We start from the raw sequence: 21,617 nt of genomic DNA on the forward strand, positions 1-21,617 counted from the left end.
TTATATCTCTTAACCGTCTGTCAGCGTGTTCTGAGTCTGGATTCAGAGTCCGGGATATTAGCCGTCATGACATAGACAGATCGGCAACTATACAGTTGGAACAAAAGGTTAGTGAGCCCTTTGCATTCATCAGGATTTCTGAATTGATGGCTTACAAAATGTAATGTGACCTTCATCATTCACAGTTATTGAAGAAACTAATTTTATTAGCCAGCATTGTGACTTATGTCCAGAAACATTGATCTTAGTCACTGAAAATACACAAAATTATGGACAAACACAATTTTATCAGCCAGCAGTGTGACTTAAAAGAAGATGACTTCATTTTATGAGTCAGTATTTTAGAAATGTTTCTTTTATAACAGGATATAGCAGGGGAAAATAAATATGTGATTTTAATAAAGAAAAACATCTGTGATATGGCTCCAAAAAAACATTCAATGAATCTTTTTGAGTTTGAAAGTAAGAGGTTGTTTTGAAGTCACGTTTATTTGGCTTTGACAGAAAGTACATGTGCGACTGGATCATGCATATGCTCATATGTATTCATGTTCTGCCTCAGAGCCTATTGGCAAATGTGAGATCAAACAGATGATTCCCGTCTCTGTGTGCACTGCTTTTCAACAGCAGCATGAATGGACTGCACAGCCTGGTTAACGTAACCACTGAGATCATCCAGAACTTTTAGAAATCACGTTTTAGATTTACAAAGATCGAAAAGCACAAGTACAGTCCTGCAGTGCTTTAATGCTTTAATTTCCAGACAGTATGAGCTGAGGTCTGTTTTATTTTATTTATTTATTTATTTTTTATGTAAACATTTGGTTCTTTCTTCTTTTTCTAATTATTTTCCTCCCTTATGTTAATGTTAGTTTTGTTTTAGCTACCGTTATGTCCCCCTTTGTTTCATGATATTGTGTTGGAGGCCTTGAGCTGAGCGTTTTCGCTGTTTATTATTTATTATTATTAGTGATTCATTACCCAGTTAGGATATTCAGAATGATTAAAATTTACAAAATAAAACTGAGACAGAGAAGATTTTACTGAGAAGAGGAGGCAGGTATGTTTCCTGCAGTCTTCTATAAGTAAAGGTCGTTTCATTATTCTGAATCTGTGAGACTTTTGTATAGCCTTGTTTAGCATTGCCACTAACTTCTTCTGTCACTGGACAACAAATAAAGCATTCAGAGAGACAGTGGTCATATCCTGACAGTGTCACTCACACTAATGCTGTTTGTCAGGCAGTCAGAAGAGCTGTAATCAGCTCAAATGAGTTTTAGAGGATCATCCTCAGCTGCTGACACCAGATGACACCATGCTGATCAATTATTAGTATGTCAGCACTGATTGGCACAGACACGTGGGAGCCTGTTGGGTTTCGTGAGGATTAACAGCTTTTTCTTCATATCATCCCCAACACGCCTCTTACATATTCATGTAGGTAACATGTTGGACTGAAAGAGTGTTTCAAGTTCTACCTTGTGTTGAATGTAGTTTCATCAATTATATGTTCCTCCAAAATAAAAAAAGGAAAATTTCAACAAATACACAAATAACATAGTAATGATGACTGAAGGGCTAAAATGAGTCCAAAACAACAATGATCAACAGGTGTCCACACAGGAAGAAATTCACAGTGTCACACAGAGTCCACAGAAACTCACTGACATTCGGTGACTTTCTGGTGACGGGCGAAACAACTGCTCAGAGGATGTTATTGATCAATTCCCAGGACCTTCTTGCCTCACAGCTAGAAGGTCCTGGGTTTGAATCCTTGGCCCAGGCCTCTCTGTGTGGAGTTTGCATGTTCTCCCCGTGTCTGTGTTTGTTTTCTCTGGCTACTCCGGTTTCCTCCCGCTGTCCAAAGACATGCAGTTAGTGGGCTTAGGTTAACTGGTGATTCTGAATTGCCCATAGGTGTGAATGTGAGTGTGAATGGTTGTCCGTCTGTCTGTTTTGGCCTGTAATGTGTGTGGCCTGTAAGAGTGTACCCTGCCTCTCGCCCTATGACAGCTGGGAAATTAGCAAATTAAACATTATGTAATTTATTTTAATGATCTGGTGACATGTTAATGTTTTTCTGATGTCACACAACTCTGACACAGCCAAAAAAAACAGTTACAAACTGACTGCAAAAGTATCATAAACCATAATGTTTTTGTCTGGCATCACTGTTGTCAAACTTGCAGATTCATGAGAGTTTTTCCCACCTGGGTCAGCAGAAACAAGGTATTATCACACAATTAACACGGCATTGCGATCATTTGCGCCACATAGACACGATAAAGACCGGAACCACATCAGATCACCTGAACATAACTTTGGGGCTTTCACTGAAACAGCTGATGCCCCTGTTTTCATCCATCTTTCTACCCCAAACCAAATTTAACAGAGAACTGTGAGAATCCCACAGGGACCTGTTTGGTTTTGCTCCTCCTCAAAGCAGCATTAGTCAGAACCTTAGTGTTCATGAGAAGTGTAACTGCACTGTATATTCTGCAGAAACACATGCAGTGGGTGTCAAATGTGGGAATTTTCCCCTGGTGACACCACACAAAAATTTACAGCCACTTGTCACAATCCTCACAGAATCATCACCGTCTGAAATCAGTGATGCATCGAGTTTATTCATTTATGTTGGCAGAAAAATACACTGGTGAAAATGTCTTTTTTAAACACATTTAGAAGTTGCGAGTCTTGAATTGCCTTTTAATCTCACGTCATTATTCAACAAACACGCTGGTGTTTGTTATTTAGGTGAGTAATGACTCACGTTTCTGTTTCACCGACATCATTTTTTGTCAGTGTGTTTGCCACAAACACACATGTTAGTTCAGTATTTGTTCTTTCCTCATATAACAAACAGCTGCAGTTAAAACAATATTTGATATGGGAAACAGACTCCCTTATTACTAGTTTTTCTAATTAATTAAAATCTAATTAATTAATTTGCACACGTGTAGTGTTTTATGTTAATATAAATGCAAGCTTCAAGTGCCAAATAATCATAAAAAGCCACCTGCAGAGTACTCACATATGGTAAAAGATTTGAATTATTTATCTATTATCTATTAGTAATGTTGGGCTAGTTTGTGTTAGCTTCATGATGAAGCTCAAACATGTTTTGTGGCTTCATACAGAATTACTGCTCACAGATTTGTTCAACAATGGCTCTCTTCATAGTAAAGGTTGCCGACCCCAGATTCAGGCAACAGAAGTCACCAATCTACACCTAAGAGATGGCAGTGCTGCTTGAAAAATATCAATAAATAATTAATGCTTCAACTGCTTACAAACTTTCTCATATGGTGTTAATATTGCTACAAGCTTAGCTGTTGCAATACGGTCGCATTTAAACTATGGTGCTTTGGGGCTACATTGTAACCCGACTTCTTCTTTGTTCCTGTCATAATGAAACAGCTGAAACTGAAACAGCTGATGCTCGAGGTATCACTCCAGCATAACAACCTGTTTGCACAAATGGAAAACGGGGCTGTTAAGGAAGAACAGTCTCATTATTCACATCAGGATAGACACAGTTGTAGCGCGCAGAGCTCTGCGTGGATCCGGCTGTCTCAGCAGTCCCGCCCTCCTTCAGGTCCTCACTGATGTTACTCTGAGGAACAGAGAAACGCCTTCAGGGAACGATCACTGACATTCAGGCTTCCCTCTGCCTCGCCACACAGCGGTTGGTCTGTGATAAAGTATGAAAGCACTCCCAGCTTACAGTAAAACATTATAAACTCATCCTGTGGAATGAGAGAACACATGGCGACAAGAATCAGGATAAGGAAAGCTCAGGTTTTTACTATGACGCAGGCTAAATTCTGCTGTAACACACAGAGTTGAACGTCGACCCTCCAGTAAATAAACCTGTTTAGCTTTTTCATGCATAATGAAATGTCAGTTATTAGGCAGATAAGTGCTGCAGCCTTGGTTGCTTATTCAATCCTCTCCAGTCCCTGTTACTGAAATATGTGTAGAGTTCAGTAAAAGTGGGAAACCTAAAGGGAATAAAGGCACCGAAGTGTCTGATACGAGCATGTGAAAACCCCCAAGATTTTTAATAGATGAGACAGGTGAGCAGCTATTATCCCTTTAATAGTCCTGAAGTCAGTCACAAGGGCAAATTACCCTGCGAATGGAAAACCCCGAGTCCCACGTCTGCCTGTGGCTCCTGCTGGTAAAGCGATAGCGTGTTATTCGATTAACATGGTGGAACATGTAATTAGCAGGCCGAGCTGAGCTCTCAGACAGGGGCCTCAATCCATTAACCATTCGATCCGATCTGATTAGCTCTGCGTGCTCCATCAAAGGCTTCATGACTTTGATAATTTGACGACAGAGCCCAGTAGAATTTCTCATGTCACCAGTCACACCGCGCCCTGATCACTCTAATTACAGGATTATCTTGTGCCTTTTGGAGTCATTTTGTGCATCCTTGTAGTCATTTCTTCTCCCTTGCTAGTCATTTTGTGTCTCTTTGTAGTCATTTTGTGTCTCGCTGTAGTCATTTTGCTCATTTTAGTGGTAATTTTTTTCTCTCCCCTCCTGGTTATTCTGTGTCTCTTTGTAGTCACTTTATGAATCATTGTGGTTGTTCTGTTTCTTGTTGTAGCTATTTTGTGCATCTTTGCACTCATTTCTTCCCCTCTGATTGTCACTGTGTAGATTTGTGGTTGTCTTGTGTGTTTTTTTTGGGGCGGGGGGGTCATGCATGCCTTTGCAGTCACTCCTCCCCAGGTAATCATTTTTTTGTATCATTTTGCTGTTTTTTTGTGCACCTTTGTAGTCATGTTTTCTCCCCAGGTTGTCAATTTGTGCCGTTTTGTAGTTGTCTTGTGGTCTTTTGTCATTTCTTCTCTGCATGAAATCATTTTGTGTCTCTTTGTGGTTGTTTTCTGCTTCTTTGCAGTCATACTTGAGGATGTTTCCCATTTCTTTGTATTTTGTGTTCCTCATTCAGCCTTCGCTTTGTTCTTTTATGTCACTATGATTGTTTTAGCTTTTGAAAATCTCTGCTCCAGTTTTTGTGTATTTGTGTGGTTGCTTTTTTATCTCGACTCGTGGAGCCTGGAGTGAAGCGATGGAGGGCTAAAAACTTTTGCACTGTTCATTTACTATCAGTGAAATGAAATTACCATTTTTAAGAGCCAATTAAAACAATGAATTGATTAATTAAATTTGCATTTAAATGAACTAATTAAAAAGATCACATGTCAAATTCAGTTATTAACTACTTATTAATAGACAGAATTAGGAAATGGAAACTGAATTATGTTTTCATTTCTTATGTTTTAATTCATCATTTATATGCAAACACTGAGACGGCCTACAGTGATTCTACAGACATGTTTCACACCCCTTGCAGCTTTAATCAAGCAGAGCTTGGTTCTGGCAGCTCATCCAATCCCACCCGTCATCAGCTGACACCCGTCTGCCATCCTATTGGCTAATCTCTTAAGTGGCGTGCTACTTAAGCACCAAGGCTCCATTTTATGCTATTAGATAGATAGCTCGATGGAAACACACACCTATAGCATGTGTTGCGACATGCTAAAATAAAACAGTGAACATGGTAAGCATTTACCTGCTAAACATGAATATGTGAGCATTATTTCTGTGAGCTCGTTGGGATGCTGCTGTTCGATCAAAGCCCCATTATTCCTCAGCTGCTTTGTTGCCTTTTGTGTCTTATTTCCTCGTTGTGTTCCTTTGTGTTCTTCTTGTCTTTTTGTGCTTATTTCTTGTCACAGTGTAATCATTTTGGATGCCTTTGTTGTCATTTTGACTTTCTTTTGTGGTCTTTTGTGTTTCCCTGCAGTAGTCTTGAGTCTTTTTGTACTCACGAAAGCTGGGGCCCTGACAGTTTTCCCAGACACGTCCCCCCAACATGCCAACCCGCCTGTAAACAGAGTCATGTCCCCACAACATGAGTGACGCCAGTACGCATAAAACACACAAACTCACAATATATCGATGAAGCCAGTCATTATTCTGTCAGCACATGTCAGGATATAGTGATTTTAATCAGACTGAAACAGAATCCAATAACCTGCTTGAGGGGGATACATATAACAACAGTGTGCATGTGTGTGTGTCTGTGGTACATGTGGTACAGCAGTAAACTACCTGCATAATATTGTGTGGGTCCCCTTTACGCTGTCAAAACACTGACCTGTTGGGGCCGTCTTGGAGGTGCACCATGGCATCTGGCCAGTGGGAGCAGCTCCTCTGGCTTGTGGACGCTCAGTTGAATTGCAGTGTGGGGAGTTTGGACGCTGGGTCAACAAATCAGACAGCGTGTTGTGTTCAGTGAGCCATCCTAAGCAGTTTCTGGGGTCTGCTGGGTGTGCATTGTCCTGCTGGACTGAGCCAAGAATCTGCAACAGCAGGGAAAAAAGAAAGTTGGGTTAATGTGTTGCAGTGTATTTAAAGTCTGAGCATTTTACTCCAGCAACAAATTCAGGCTGTGGATTAAAGTTGATCCAGCAAAACTGTACTTACCTTCATTCATTTTTTTTCACCCATCTACCTGCAAGTATACTGAGGATTGTGAATAAATTAAACAGAAAAATTGATCTGTACACCAGGTGTGTGGCACATTGTCTAGTTTTTCTATCTTTCTGTACCAATTTTTTGTTTCTTTGTAGTTGTTCTTCTCCATCTTCTGTTAGATTATTCGTAGGACCGTTGTGCTCATCTCATGGGTCACTGAATAATCTTTCAGGTACTGAACAGATACTGAGTGGCAGAGGTGAATATATCTTTGGCTGGTACATTCGAGGCGTGATCAAGTTCTGGGAACAGGACCTTAAAAATCAAAAACCTTACTGGAGTTAAATTTGGCCTTCCGCCCCATCAAGATCATCTTCTTCAACATATTGAGATTGCTTCCAGTGCAGCAGCTAGTTTTAGATCGGCTCTGTAGACGTCCCGTTCTGTTATTTTGAAGTTGTGCGTGCTGGATCTCTTCCAGTGTGTCCAAACAGTAACCCCTCAATTTGAGCTTTGGAAGCGGAAGATCTCGTGGCGTTGCAGATGATGAGCCATGTTGTGTTGGGAAGGCCAATACTCCCGTGTCTTCAGTGCACTCTGTGACAGCACGTGCTTCCCAGTTCAGGTCATTTTCTACTGTATGTTGTCCCTCAGATGCCTCAGTAGATGCTACAATAGAACTGTGCACTGATAGTTTGTCCCTGGCCTGGAGGTCCAATTCACAATGCACAACTCTATGAATTTTGAAAAAGGGTGTGCAGAGTGGGTTCTCTGAGTGCTCTGGCTTCCTCCCACAGTCCAAAGACATCTATGTTAGGTTAACTGGTGATTCTAAATTGACTGTGGAGTGTGTGCAGTTTTCTACTACAACTATAACTGTGTTTATATGCAGATCACTACACAGTTTTAGCCCAGTGGTTCCAGCCTACCATGCAAAGCCAATGAACCTTGGCTGTGCATGTCCTTGAATAGAAAAAAATAAGACACGTCTGGCCTTTCACTTGGTCATCTATTGTTTGCTGAAGCTTCATCAGAAATGGTCTCAATAGCAGGGTGTTTGTCAAGAAGCCATTCTTAAGGAAAGAAATGAGAACTGGACTAAAACTCAGGGACAACAGGTCTTATGAAGTGATTAATCCCAATTTGAAAGTTTTGGTTCAAATTGTAGCGCGGTCAGAGGAGAGGTGCAGCTCTAAAACACAGTGTAGGCCCTGTCATGGTTCTGGGTGTTGGGAATCTTGTCAAAATGGATTGAATTACAAACAGAAAAGAACGGTCAGACCTTGATCTTCCATGCAAGACCATCTGAAAAGAGTTTGATGGGTAACATCTTTATTTTCAGCATGACAATGATCCCAAACACACTGCCAGGGCAGTAAAAGCAAAGCAGGATGGGAGAGTGCAGGCTGTCGCAGCTGTCAAAGGGCAAGAGGCACAGTACACCCTGAACAGGTCACCAGCCTAACACCGAGAGACAGACAACCATTGACCTAACCCCACTAACTGCATGTCTTTGGACTGGGGGAAGAAACTGGAGTACCCGGAGAAAACCCACGCAGACATGGGGAGAACATGCAAACTCCACACAGAGAGGTCCTGACCAAGGTGGATTCAAACCCAGGACCTTCTAGCGGTGAGGCAGCAGTGCTAACAACCACGCCACCGTGCTGCCGCCTATTTCCCATTTTCCCTGCAAATATTATAAAGAAATGAGGGGCGGCTCACAGGACTGTACTTCCTGCTCTGTGATTATTCAGATTGTTTTCACCTGTGTCTCACTCCCCCTCCGTTTCTCCAATCAGCCCTGTGCCCTGATCCTTGTGCTCTGTTGGATTCCTGTTTTATGGTGACAAACAGCCAATAAATAGCTTTGCTTTTGTGTTACATCATTTGTCTCTGTGTCCTTCACTGGGTTCCTCCATTACACACTCCTTAATGATAAAAAAAAACCTTCTAAATATGCTCGTGCTCTTTTATGAAAGGACTTGGTGAGAGCAGGAGCAAAGGATCCTGAGAAAGGCTTTGTCTGTCTTTGTCTTTTTACATCACGTAACCTTGTGCTGCATCCTAACTGCATTTTTAATTTTATTTCTGCAATTTGACCACATATTTGTGTGCTTTCATCACATTTCAGATTGATATGAGGTTTAATCTTAGACCGCGTGACTGCATGATTTTTTTTAATACCGTATGCTCGGTCGTGTCTCTCTTGAAGAACGGATATCACGCTGAGTGACATCTTACCTGCTTAAATAAAGGAAAAACGATGTGGAATAAAATGCGATCTTCTGTGAAGACACGCTGTCAGATTGTTCCTTGCAAGTAGAGCAGTAGTTAAACTGCACTTTCACAGTAATTTAGAGCGCTGATTACTGATGAATATCCCACTTCTTATGCAGGAACAAAGGCTCTACCTTCTGCCTCTGAGAGAAGCCGAATCACATCTCATCATAAAATACTTCAGGGTTTTTCAGCCCTGGATTGGACTGCAAAGCGTTCCTGTTACTGACATGCCGTGGGGATTGGCTGGTCGGAAACATCAGGGTCTACAGGGAGGAACGCCAGCAAAATAATAACCAATAATACAGATTAATGAAAAATGATTTTTCTGAGCCTTTAACACTGAAATGAGTATCTGTGAAAAGACTTGATTTTCAATAATTTTGGAAACTGGGAATGCTAAATAATTATTGCAGCTTTATTCTCAAAATAAGATTATTTATGGTACATTAAAATATTACCTTTAAAAATATTATTGCTTTTGTTTTTAGAAATGTTACAACTTCACACTTTGGAAAGATTCCTGTACATCCAGCAGTGCCTTACTGACCTTTACTCCCATGATCCTTTGCCATTTACAGGCATTCGACTGTCATAAAAATAATCAACACTTCAGTCCAACATCTGGGAGCTCAGAGGTCATTTATAAAACATTAGTCCAGGAGCTGGTAAACCTTTGCTCATGAGCACTGCAGCTGCACCCATTCCCAGTTAAAACGGTGTTTTCTGTTGTTTTAGTGCATATTAAAGGTTTTCAGCTTCCATCCGATGGACTGTGTGGATGATGGACATTACGAGCAGGGAAACAGTCGCGTGTGACAAATTCTGTTTTAAATGGAGTTCTCAAGCACACACGGCTGCGTGGCTGCAGGCGTAACCATAATCATGTTGGGAGCAGGGAGTGTATTTGAGGATGCTGAGTGAATTTAATCTGGTTTTTTTTGTTTGCTTTTAGGGAGGGTGGGTGGATGATTTGAAATGGTCTAATTTAGGAAGCAGCTGCAGAGACAGACAGGACACAAGTATTAGTGTACTCGTTCATATTAATAAATAATTCAGAGTCTAAGTTCTGCTTTGTGGACACAGCAGAGGGGTGAAGATTACAGAAAAACTGATGATATGGACAGAAAAGTGGAAACCTAAAGGGAGAAGCGGGGGGTGTAAAAACAGACTGAGAGAGTTGCAGAGAAACTGGATTACACACACACACACAGATACAGTCAGATAAACATAGACAGACTTTATTGGAGTGAAATTAAACTTCATACACAATTTAAACAAGTGACGGGAGGAGAAATGCAATTTTGTGTCTTTGTCTTGGATCACAGGGTGAGCTTTTTTCCAAAGTGGTTACTGTTGTTACATGTCTGGAAGCAAAACGCTGGTCAAGGCAGGATGACCAGATGGACAGTGCAGGAGCCTCCAAAACCAAATTATTAGGCCTACAGAAATGAATTCATTAGAATTTAATTTGAAATATCACTGATGAAGTAAATATTACAGCATAAAACTATGCAAAGCCTCCATCCTGTAGTCTGAACTCTACTTTTAAGACCTTTACTTGTTTCATGGTTTTACATTGTTACAACTTTATGTTAACTACATGTTTATTATTAACTTGTGCAGATTATTCATAAAATATGAGGCCTTTAGTATATATATATATATATATATATATATATATATATATATATATATATATATATGAGAAAAATGTGCAATGTGAGCATTTGAGCAAGTTTGACAAGCTGTGATGATAGACAACTGGGTCAGAGCATCTCCAAAACTGCAGCTCTTGTAGGGTGTTCCTGGTGTGCAGTGGTCAGTTTCTATCACAAGTGGTCCAAGGAAGGAACAGTGGCGAACCAGAGACGGGGTCATGAGCAGCCTAAGCTCGCTGATGCACATGGGGAGCAAGGACTGGCTCGTGTGGTCACAGCTGCAGACCACTCAGGTGCCCATGCTGACCCCTGTCCAGTGCAGAAAGCACCAAAAATGGGCACGTGAGCATCAGAGCTGGACCATAGCATCAGAGCTGGACCATAGAACAATGGAAGAAGGTGGCCTGGTCATCAGGCCGGGTGCTGGTGCATTGCTTACCTGGGGCACCAGGATGCACTGTAGGAAGAACACAAGCAGGTGGTGGCAGTGTGAAGCTTTTGGGCAATGTTCTGCTGGGAAACCTTGGGTCCTGCCCTCCATGTGGATGTTATTTTGACATGCACCACCTGCTGTTGTTGCAGACCACGTACACCCTTTCATGGAAACAGTATTCCCTGATGGCTGTGGCCTCTTTCAGCATGATAATGCTCCCTGCCACCAAGCAAAAATTCAGAATGGTTTGAGGAGTTTAAAGTGTTGACTTGGCCTCCATATTCTCCAGATCTCAATCCAGTGGAGCATCTGTGGGATGTGCTGTACAAACAAGTCTGATCCATGGAGGCCCACCTCACAGCTTACAGGACTGAAAGGATCTGTTGCAAACATCTTGGTGCAGATACCACAGCACAGCTTCAGGGATCTGATGGAGTCCATGCCTCGATGGGTCAGGGCTGTTCTGGCAAAATAAGGGGGACCAACACAATATTAGGCAGGTGGTCACAATGCTATGCATGATTGGTGTGTGTACACACTCACAGTCTCTAGTCCAGCACCTCCACCTCCTCACCCATGATGTTAATAGGTTTAGTTGCAGTTTTCTTCCCCTCAAGACGCTACAACTTGTACTTTTTAATGTTAGTTGTTTGTTCAGCTGCTTTATCAGAACATCATTTGTTTAAAATGTTCTGACATTAATCTGTCACTGAAGCACTGTCAGGCTATACTCATCAGTTTTCTAACAGCGCATCTGCTTTTTGTGTATAAAATGTTATGACACCAGCTGTTATTTTAGGAATCCCAAATCTCCTGGTAAACACCGGCGCCATCTAGTGTCTCTCTAGTGTTACGCCTCGTCCGTGAAATTTCAAGGTGGCGGCTCCTCTGACGTCACCACGTCAACCCTGACGTTATCGGACTGTGGACCCTTTGCACAGCATCGGCGGGGAAGTTAGCAATCTCCTTTTACACTCAGATTCATTGATACAATAAGGTACGTCTTAAGAGTTGTGTGTCCTGTTGCTGCTTTGCTCTGCCCCGACACTTTACGTTCTGTGATTTAAAGCAGAAACTAAAAATGGACCTTAATATTCATACGGGCTAACTTCACTTGCTAATCCCTGCACGCCCCCGATTTGTTGCTCGCCAAACTTGATTCTGTTGCTGCCCAGTTTTGGACTCCCTCTTTATATAATCCCAGCACAGAGCGGGTTGAGCTTGTAAGACATTTTGCGTGTATGGGAAGCCTTTGTGTGCCATTCGGCATGCAGATGTGTATCTTACAGGAGGTCGTTTGGATTAAATGTACTTGTATGCGCTTTGCTGTGGTCGCTGTGGGTAATAATAGGCGTTAGCTTTATTTTAAGCCAGGACTGGACAGTGACAGCAGTTCGTGGACTGACGCGTGGTTGTATCCGGTACTGTTGTGGTCAGTTTTGACGTTATCTAAAAGCTGCAGCTCAGCTGGTAAATACTCTGAGTCGTATAGCTGCGTTTTAAAGTGAGCAGGCATGTTTCTCAGAGTGTGCCGATTGTGTTTGCAGCGACGTGGGTTCATGAGTGCAGTGGAAAGGTAACTTCAAAATCAGTCAAATCTTACTTAATGATTTGATCAGATCTGGGTTTAAATTTATGGCTGGACTTACTGAGCATTCACCTGTTCATGGAGTGGGGAAGTCGACTTGTTATCAGGGGTGCTGCTAAATATAAATAATTTTTCTAACTAAAGTCACTCTGAGTGGACAGTAACTAACAGTTACATCATAATACCATATTACAGATTAAGATCAGGTGATAGGATATCAAAGCCAGGCAACACAAAGACTTTGATGGATCCTAAACTACAAACTTAAGTCACGTCTAGACTTGCTGAGAAATCCGACCTGAATTTCAAGTCAAGGTAATATTATATAAAGAGTCATATTAAAGGGGACCCCCTGCTAATTTATACCTCCATATCTTTATTCTTAGACTCAAATAGAAAAGCTTTGTATGATTGATGATCAGTGACCACCTGCCTAATATTGTGTTGGTCCCCCTTTTGCTGTGAGAACAGCCCTGACCCATTAAGGCATGGACTCCATCAGACCCCTGAGGCTGTGCTGTGGTATCTGCACCAAGATGTTTGCAACAAATCCTTTCAGTCCTGTAAGCTGTGAGTTGGGCCTCCATGGATCAGACTTGTTTGTACAGCACATCCCACAGATGCTCGATTGGATTGAGATCTGGGGAATTTGGAGGCCAAGTCAACACCTCAATCTTGTGCTCCTCAAACCATCCTGAACCACTTTTGCTTTGTGGCAGGGAGCATTATCCTGCTGAAAGAGGCCACAGCCATCAGGGAATACCATTTCCACGAAAGGGTGGCCTGCAACAATGCTTAGGTAGGTGGTACGTGTCAAAGTAACATCCACACGGAGGGCAGGACCCAAGGTCTCCCAGCATCACACTGCCTCTGCTGGCTCGCCTTCTTCCCATTATACATTCTGGTGCCAGGTGTTCCCCAAGTAAGCGATGCACACACACCCGGCTATCCACGTGATGTAAACGAAAGCCTGATTCATCAGACCAGGCCACCTTCTTCCATTACTCTGTGGTCCAGCTCCAGTGCTCATGTGTCCATAGTTGGCACTTTTGGCACAGGACGGGTCGCACCCTAACTGCTCTGCAGCCCCATACACAACAAACTGTGACGCACTGTGTATTCTGACACCTATCCATCAGAAAGGTGTCAAAGAAACAGTGCAGCAGCTCGTCTGTTGGACTAAATCAGGCAGGCCAGCCTCTGTGCATCACTGATCCCTGGCCATCCGTGACCCTGTCGCTGGTTCACCACTGTTCCTTTCTTGGACCGCTTTTGACAGAAACTGACTGCAGACGAGGAACGCCCCACAATAGCTGCAGTTTTGGAGATGCTCTGACCCAGCTGTCTAGCATCAGTTTGGTCTTTGTCAAACTCACTCCAATCATTATGCTGCTTATTTTTTCTGCTTCTAACATCAACGTCAAGGACAAAATGTTCACGTGCTCCCTGATAAATCCCACCCACTGACAGGTGCCATAAAAAAGCTGAGAGTAGGAAAAAAACTGCCTGAAAGCTGAGCTTTTGGCTCACTTGTACATACACCGAGTTAATTATTTCAGACTTTGTCATGTTGAAGATGAGCATCCAGCATAAAAGTATATACATGGAAAAAAACAAGGAAGTGCATAATGTGTCTTCTTTTAGATTAAATTAATTGTGAGTCAATTTTATAACAGTCCAGGACCTTGATTAACATAACAGCAACTGTTTAACAAACTTTCAGCTCTATGAAACCTTAATAACTCTAATAAATAAAACTCCACAAATATGGCACTTTGGGGACTTTATTTTGTATCTGGTCACATCAGACGGCTCAGCTCAAGTTTACAGGTTGTTTTTTTTATAAGTAGAAGCAAAGTTATTTTGCATCCAACAGCCAGACAAAATTCTGAACTGCAGCATTTAAGTCTGCTTGACTTTGAGCTAATGAAACAGATGAGGTTAATGATGGTTACTGTGCTGTTTGACCACCAGCTAAAAACAGCTGCGGAGAATTTAGTAAAATCAAGACAGGCCATGTTATTTAGTCATATTGTCACATTATGACACGTGTGCACGAAGTTCAGTTCGTGCTTCAGCTTTACCATCATCACCTTTTATGAGCTAGTGATATTTCCTGTGTGTATCCGTTTTGCACACAGTGTACTGTTGATTTCTTATTCATATGATAGCATTTTGCAGTTGTTGCTCTTTAAAAGTGTGCTTAGTGCCAGAAACATCCATATGTGCCTTTCATAATGCAGTGCTTCACCTTCACACTTGATGTAACAGATGTGTACATCGCTGTTATGTAACACCGTCTCACAGATGTACTCATGTACTCGTAGTTGGAGTAGGAACAGGCGGCGTTTGGGTTCACTCTGCTGTTGTGTGTATGCAGGTCAAAGATGTCCCTCACACCAGTGTCCTCCAACAAGTGCGCCGGCGGCTTCCAGAAGGTTTTTGAACATGAAAGGTGCGACGCATCTTCATCGCTGCTTTGGCCTCACCTTCTGTGCAGGCAGTGACTTTCTCACATGTGAATGTGTATAAATGTGATGGACAAGTACACTGATGTGTTTGTGTTTCCTCTGTGCAGCACCGAGCTGCAGTGCAAGATGAAGTTTGCGATCTATCTGCCTCCAAAGGCTGAGACCGACAAGTGTCCCGTCATGTACTGGCTCTCTGGTGAGTCTCTGTTTAACTCGACCCATTAGATTAAGGTTAGTTTGGAGTGTTTTCTGTCTTTAATGTTTTGTTTAAACAACTACATGGTCAGAATAGATGCTCACTGTAGGTTAATGGCAAATCAGAGTAATGAATACATTATCATAGTAGCTTTAGGGATTAAAATAAGTTGAAATATCTTTGTAAATTGTGAAAATAACAGGGTTTCCACAGGGTAGTAAAAGGTAGTAAATGAAATGAGGTCAAATTAAGGCTAGTAAAAGGTAGTAAAGAGAATTTGACTTGGTAGTAAATTTTTCATCACCCCTTCAATATATTTTGACTTTTCCATTGATGCAAACTTTTTGTTTTAAGTTCGTTTAACTATAACATCTGTATAGAAATATAACTACTCAGCAGGACCTGAGCTGACGTTGTTGACGAGCGGTTCCACTGTCCGATCTGCTGTGCGCATGCGCGGAGTCATTTTGCGCCTCGTCATGGGCATTCGAACCCTCTGGAGTGCACGGACGCGCTGGCGCGTAAAAATGACATCGCCGATTTTAGATGACGTAGCATCGGGATGCTGCTGCCATGAATCGAAAGTGCAGACTTCAAACTATGTGCCAGTTTTTAAATTACGTTGATAGACCAAGTAGAACCAGAGTTATGCCCAGTAATTTACGTCATGCTTTTTCCTGTATATTGTCCTCACCTTCGATGCGCGTTTTGTGCAGAAATAAACGGCGAAAATGTGAGTTTCGCTAACAGGAAGTGCTCGCTAAAAAAAAATAAAAAAATTCCCCTACAACCCCTTTCCTATTGGTGGAAAAATCAACCAATCAGAAAATTATGCGGTAACATGATGCATTTGGGTGCATTTGACTGCTGAGGAGCAGGTGAAAAAGTGGTAAAAGAGACATTCCTGGCAAGTTTTGCCTGTGATGGGCCTCTCAGTCTTGTGGAGGACAGAAACTGTTTTTGAGGTGGCATAAATAATTTGTGTAGCATCTTAATGTGAGTCCTGATTGCTCTTCAAATAGTTGTACACAAAAACACCTGAGGCCTTTCCTGCATTTCAGTGTGAATAGTTGTATTTAACTTTATTATTTACTATATTTTTACACAAGTTTTGCAAATTTACAACTTATATTTGCATTGTAATTGTAAAAATAATTCATTAAGCATGTTTCTGATTTTTACAGTAAAAAAAAAAACTAACTTTTTTTCTACTCTGATTTTATGTTTTTATGTGATTGTAAGTCCAATGTCTTAATACAGTATGTCAAAATGAAAGAATAACTATACAGTCACACACATGAGGTCGTGCTGAAAAAAAATTATACCAAACAAGGCAAGGTAAACAGATTCTAAGGTCACCTATGAAGCTAAACCAAAAATAGTCAAAAATGGCCAAATATACCCCGGACCCCAGAGGGTTAAGCCGATCATGGGGAATGATCGAGAGGCGTTTTGTAAAGTGTGCAGAAAAAAAATATAAATTTGACCTGAAACGGTGTGTCAAATCACACCGAGCATCCACCATTCACCAGCAGCAGATTTGCGCGTGGGGAGCACATCCCTATTTTGTTTTTTGGTGCTACACAAAGCACCGCAACTGCAACCTCAAGGTCAGCGATGAGCACAAGTATTGCCGTCACACCTCAGCAGCAAACCAGTATTCCAAGATTTTATTGGGAAATAAATAATCGGCTTGTGAAACTTGAATTTCATTGCATTTTGTTTATATTCTTAAAAAAACAAATTTAGATAGATAGATTCAACTCATTGTCATTGTGCGCACAAGGCTCACAACGCATCTGTGGTCATGCAGCCAGAGACCAGCACTACCATTAGGCAATGTGGTTTAAGTGTCTTGCCCAAGGACACATCACAACACAGGGACAGGGACTCAAACCGGCAACCCAGCGGCTGCAAGACGGGCGCCTACCCACTGCGCCACTTTTTGAATTGTGTTTGGAATATTAATGTGTATGAGGTCTTAGTCAAGACAAAGTCACAGTTACACCTTCAAGTAAGTGGAATAAAGTTTTGTCTTTGGTGAGAGATGGGCGATCATCTTACATGGCTTAGTGCTGTGAATCCACCGCTGCCCCAAAAAAGGCTGCTGCTCGATTTCGTCCTGGTAGTAAAAATATTTTAGAGGTAGTAAAAAAAGGTAGTAAATTTAACTCTAGGATTCCTGTATAAACCCTGAATAAGTAAAGAAAAAGTTTGCCAGGAACATACCAATGAAGCGTCAGTCGCACCAGAGTAAAAATAGGAGGAAAATCAGTAACTTCCAGGTAAACGCACTGAATCCTTCTGCTGTTGTTGGCCGATTGGTTGCTCAGAGATCGAATGTGCAGCACTTGCAACCATTTCAAAGGCAGCAAGAGCACACGGATCCAATGCGTTTACCTGGAAGTTACTGATTTTCCCTCCTATTTTTACTCTGGGTTGACTGACGCTTCATTGGTATGTTCCTGGCAAACTTTTTCTTTACTTATTTTCACAATTTACATAGATATTTCAACTTATTTTAATCCCATGGCTCAAACATCCAGGCTCGCCCTCTAAATGACACTAATATGAATATTAACTTATACAAACCTTAAATGTTGAATTGTGTGAAAAATATAACAATATTGACTTTCTTAAACCACGGTTGTCACCATTAAGTGTTAAATCAAACGGACACATTGGCACATCGCTCGATCCAGAGGATGATGTCATCATCTTACAGTACGATATAATGCCTGTGCAGAGGAGCGGTGATGTTGTGATCAGCTTTCATGGTCTCTCCGCAGGCCTGACGTGCACGGAGCAGAACTTCATCACCAAAGCCGGCAGTCAGCTCGTCGCCGCGGAGCACGGCATCATCATCGTAGCTCCGGACACCAGCCCACGTACGAACCCCCTCTGACCCAAAGCACCTTAACATGAGTGCACTTTCTCTTTGTGCTGATGTTGATTCCCACGCTTTGTTTTGTAGCCTTGGTTCTGCTCAATGAAATTTTTGCGGAGTATAAAGGCTACAGTTTGTTCAGTGGGGTCTCTTCAGCGTTCTTCGAGCATTTGTGTTGATCTTTTTTCTGAGATGTGCATCGGCCATCTCTCGTCCTTCCTTAGGTGGATGCAACATTGAAGGGGAGGATGAGAGCTGGGATTTCGGGACTGGTGCTGGTTTCTATGTCAACGCCACCCAGGACCCGTGGAAGACCAACTACCGCATGTACGCCTATGTCACAGAGGAGGTGTGATGGATTTAAGTCTTCACTGCAAAAGCCTGCAAAATTACTTAAAGCCACTCAGTGTTTTAAATGATCTTCTTGCCTCTGTCAGCTCCCTAAACTGATCAACGCTAACTTCCCCACCGACCCAGAGAGGATGTCCATCTCCGGCCACTCCATGGGCGGCCATGGGGCGCTCATCTGTGCTCTGAAGAACCCTGGGAAATACAAGGTACTGTGTGTTTCACTTGTACAAGAGGACAGTTAGTTAATCTATATATTCTGTAACAGACATCAGTTTTCATTTTCCCAAAGATCAGTCAAGGTCTACCGTATGCATTTCTGCCTCATTATGCAAATGAGGAGGGCTGCCTTCTTGCTCCAGCTCCTCTACTATTGGTCAATAAACAGGAAGGGCTGCCTTCTCCAAGAACCTCTTTAAAAATCCGACAATCATGAAACTCCATTTTTTTTTTTTAATCACATTTGTTTCACTTTGTCTCCGGGAACCTCTGTGTAAACATTTTAATGCCACAGATCATCACCTGCAGGCTCGCCTCGCCTCTCTCTTCACTTCCCATTGGTAGAAACATTTTGTGAATGACTGAACGGTGCTGATGGATTCTGATGTGTCTCCTGCAGGCTGTGTCTGCATTCGCTCCCATCTGTAACCCGATGCAGTGTCCCTGGGGACAGAAAGCTTTCTCGGGATATCTGGGCTCTGATAGGTCCACATGGGAGGTAAGAACACTGCAGATTGTGGCCTATGAAAACATTACCCCCACACTGCTGGATGAAAATCTCGGAGGATGAGAATTCAGCCACCTGAGGAGAAGGAAAGGGCAGTTACGGTCATCACACTAATTCTCCAACTCTTTCTTTCAGGCGTACGATGCTACTGTGTTGGCGGCTTCGTATTCTGGCCCTCAGCTCGACGTCCTCATCGATCAAGGCCGAGACGACCAATTCCTGTCAGCCAGCCAGCTTCTCCCCGACAACCTGATTGCCGTCTGCTCCGAGAAGAAAATCCCCGTCGTCTTCAGGCTGCAGCCGGTCCGTTCCTTAATACAGCAGCTTGTCATTGTAACCTTTTTATTTGAGAGAAGTTTGATTGGTTTATCATTTCTGATCGTCTTGTATTTATGCAGCTATTTAGTGTTATTCAAAGACAGTTTAAAAGAAGTAATGCACATCAAACTTCTACAGCTTGAGTTAAAACGAGGTGTTTGTCTCGTGCAGGGCTATGACCACAGCTACTTCTTCATCTACTCCTTCATGAACGACCACATCAAGCACCACGCCAAGTACCTGAACGCCGCAACTGCCACCACAGTTTGACCCGTCAGTCCGGTCCACTCTGACCCTGCTGCTCTGCTGCCATCACTCACCTCTTCTGTCTCATTTCTCTTCTGACCTCCTGCAGCACTGAGCGTGTTCAGTACCCGTTTCTCAGAAACCCAACTCTGTAACCAAGCATGTCAGGTCACTGACGTTTCATCCCACTTGGAAGCCTTTGTGCCTTCACTCTAAAAAGCACTTACCTGAAGTCTGAGATGAGAAGAGAAACTTCTGTTTTTAGTATTTTGGGGGGAGCTGTGGTTACAGGAACAATGTCTCTAAGATCAGGAAACGTTCCTGTGACTGCCAGCATGTGGGTTTTCTTCAGGCTCTGAGTCGGGGCAGAGGTCTGTCAGTTTTTCATCAGAATTAAAACCAAAACTTGATCAGATCCATTTTGGTGTTTTGTCCTCATTGAATTCCCGTTGGATGTTTTACAGCTTATTCAGTCAGAGAGGATCTGCAGTGTAGTCACAATTACGCTGCAACTTCAGCACAAAAGCAGCATTTTAGGAATCTACACATTTTTGCCTGGTGGGGTATCATCATCATCATCATCATCATCATCATCATCATCATCATCATCATCATCATCATCATCATCATCATCATCATCATCATCATCAGGCAGGCAAATCAGGAAGGATACCATACAGGCTGCTCTTACTGAGAGCTACAATCGCTGACACTTTGTAATATAAGATCTTTATAATCACTGTTTGGTCATGTGTACTTCATGCCAGTGCAGGTAATACAACATTGTGCTTCAGCATTCATACATGATGTTTGCTTCTGGTGATTCGGGTGTTTCAGGGCAGGGATTTTTAACACTGATGAGCATTTGTGGCTGTGACACCTAAAAATGTGGCTTTTGAAGTGATTGTAAAGGTTACTTAGTTTTGCCACTAAAAACTTAACTGCTTGGTCATTTCAAGTCCACAAAGCAGCGTGGTGTCGGTCACTGCACACAGACTGGTCATATACGTCACCTCCCATAAGAACCTTCATCGTTTCTCAACCTCAAACATTTCTTCAGTGTTCTTTTGTCATGAAGACCGTGCTGCACGTTTGAGGTAAAACATCACACAGCTGATATACTAATAATCTCTTTATTTTATGACCACCCAGCAAAAATGGCATCAAAAAGGTGTTTCACTCACAAACAGCCAGGCCTTTTGGGACGGATAAAATAAGAATTTTGCTGGATGTGTGCTTCAATGTTATTTCCATGGCATATAAAGCTAACAAGTTATCGAGTTAAGTATAATATTAGCCAGAAACCCCTATGGTCATACAGGAATGTCCGACTACAGTTCTTACCATAATAATGCCAATCACAGAAAGTGACAGTGTTTTTAAAACTACAGTCAGGTGCAAACTCTCGGATGTGTAAGGAAGCACGTTTTACTGCACAACTATATTTACTAGTTAAACATAAATGCTTATAATACAAGGATATATTATAATGAGTGTTATTGGACCCAGCAATATCTCTTATGAAGTATTCTGTTGGCTTTCAAGGTAAGAAAATGCTTTTGGTCAAATTCTTGTTTGTTGTTCATTGTTTATTCTCTCTGCAAAAGAGAAAAACTCAAAATAAAAGTGCATACAGGGAGAGTGTGCAACCACGCCATTAGGTACAAACGACAAAGGACGAGCAATCTTTTTTTTTTTCCTTCATATTTTTAGTTTTTGGAGCCGTAAATATATCAAGTGAACATGCAGTTGAGCCGCAGAAGAGAGATGGACTGATCTGCTGATTAAAAATATTGCTACAACTGCCGCATGTAATTGATTCATTCATCAAAACCTTTACTCATTGATGGCAGATTGCTTTGGGTGGGGCTGTTGTGAGGCTTTGCCTTTTGAGTATGTTTTTGAGATGTCATGTGACCAAGTTTCACATAGGCATCAGCCTTTCAGTGTGTCACCGATAAGCG

At 42.0% G+C, this 21,617-nt stretch overlaps 1 protein-coding gene across 1 annotated transcript; it reads left to right on the plus strand.

Moving 5' to 3' along the window:
• Nucleotides 1-11,752: 11,752 nt before the first annotated feature.
• On the plus strand, nt 11,753-20,037 carry LOC115800726 (S-formylglutathione hydrolase-like). Its single transcript, XM_030758224.1, has 9 exons — nt 11,753-11,869; nt 14,841-14,915; nt 15,039-15,127; nt 17,917-18,015; nt 18,239-18,363; nt 18,452-18,571; nt 18,982-19,080; nt 19,225-19,392; nt 19,579-20,037. The coding sequence occupies exons 2-9, from the start codon at nt 14,848-14,850 to the stop codon at nt 19,675-19,677; spliced, it is 867 nt and encodes a 288-aa protein (XP_030614084.1). The 5' UTR covers nt 11,753-11,869; nt 14,841-14,847; the 3' UTR covers nt 19,678-20,037.
• Nucleotides 20,038-21,617: the final 1,580 nt, after the last annotated feature.

Source organism: Archocentrus centrarchus, chromosome 21 (assembly GCF_007364275.1).
Source record: "Archocentrus centrarchus isolate MPI-CPG fArcCen1 chromosome 21, fArcCen1, whole genome shotgun sequence".
Lineage (NCBI taxonomy): Eukaryota > Metazoa > Chordata > Actinopteri > Cichliformes > Cichlidae > Archocentrus > Archocentrus centrarchus.

Excerpts from the sequence above, each read along its gene's own strand:
- LOC115800726 (XM_030758224.1), top strand. The coding sequence starts at position 14,848 with ATGTCCCTCACACCAGTGTCCTCCAACAAGTGCGCCGGCGGCTTCCAG. Across the intron at positions 15,128-17,916 it reads CGTCATGTACTGGCTCTCTG|GCCTGACGTGCACGGAGCAG; the intron begins GTGAGTCTCTGT and ends GTCTCTCCGCAG. Across the intron at positions 18,572-18,981 it reads AGAACCCTGGGAAATACAAG|GCTGTGTCTGCATTCGCTCC; the intron begins GTACTGTGTGTT and ends TGTCTCCTGCAG.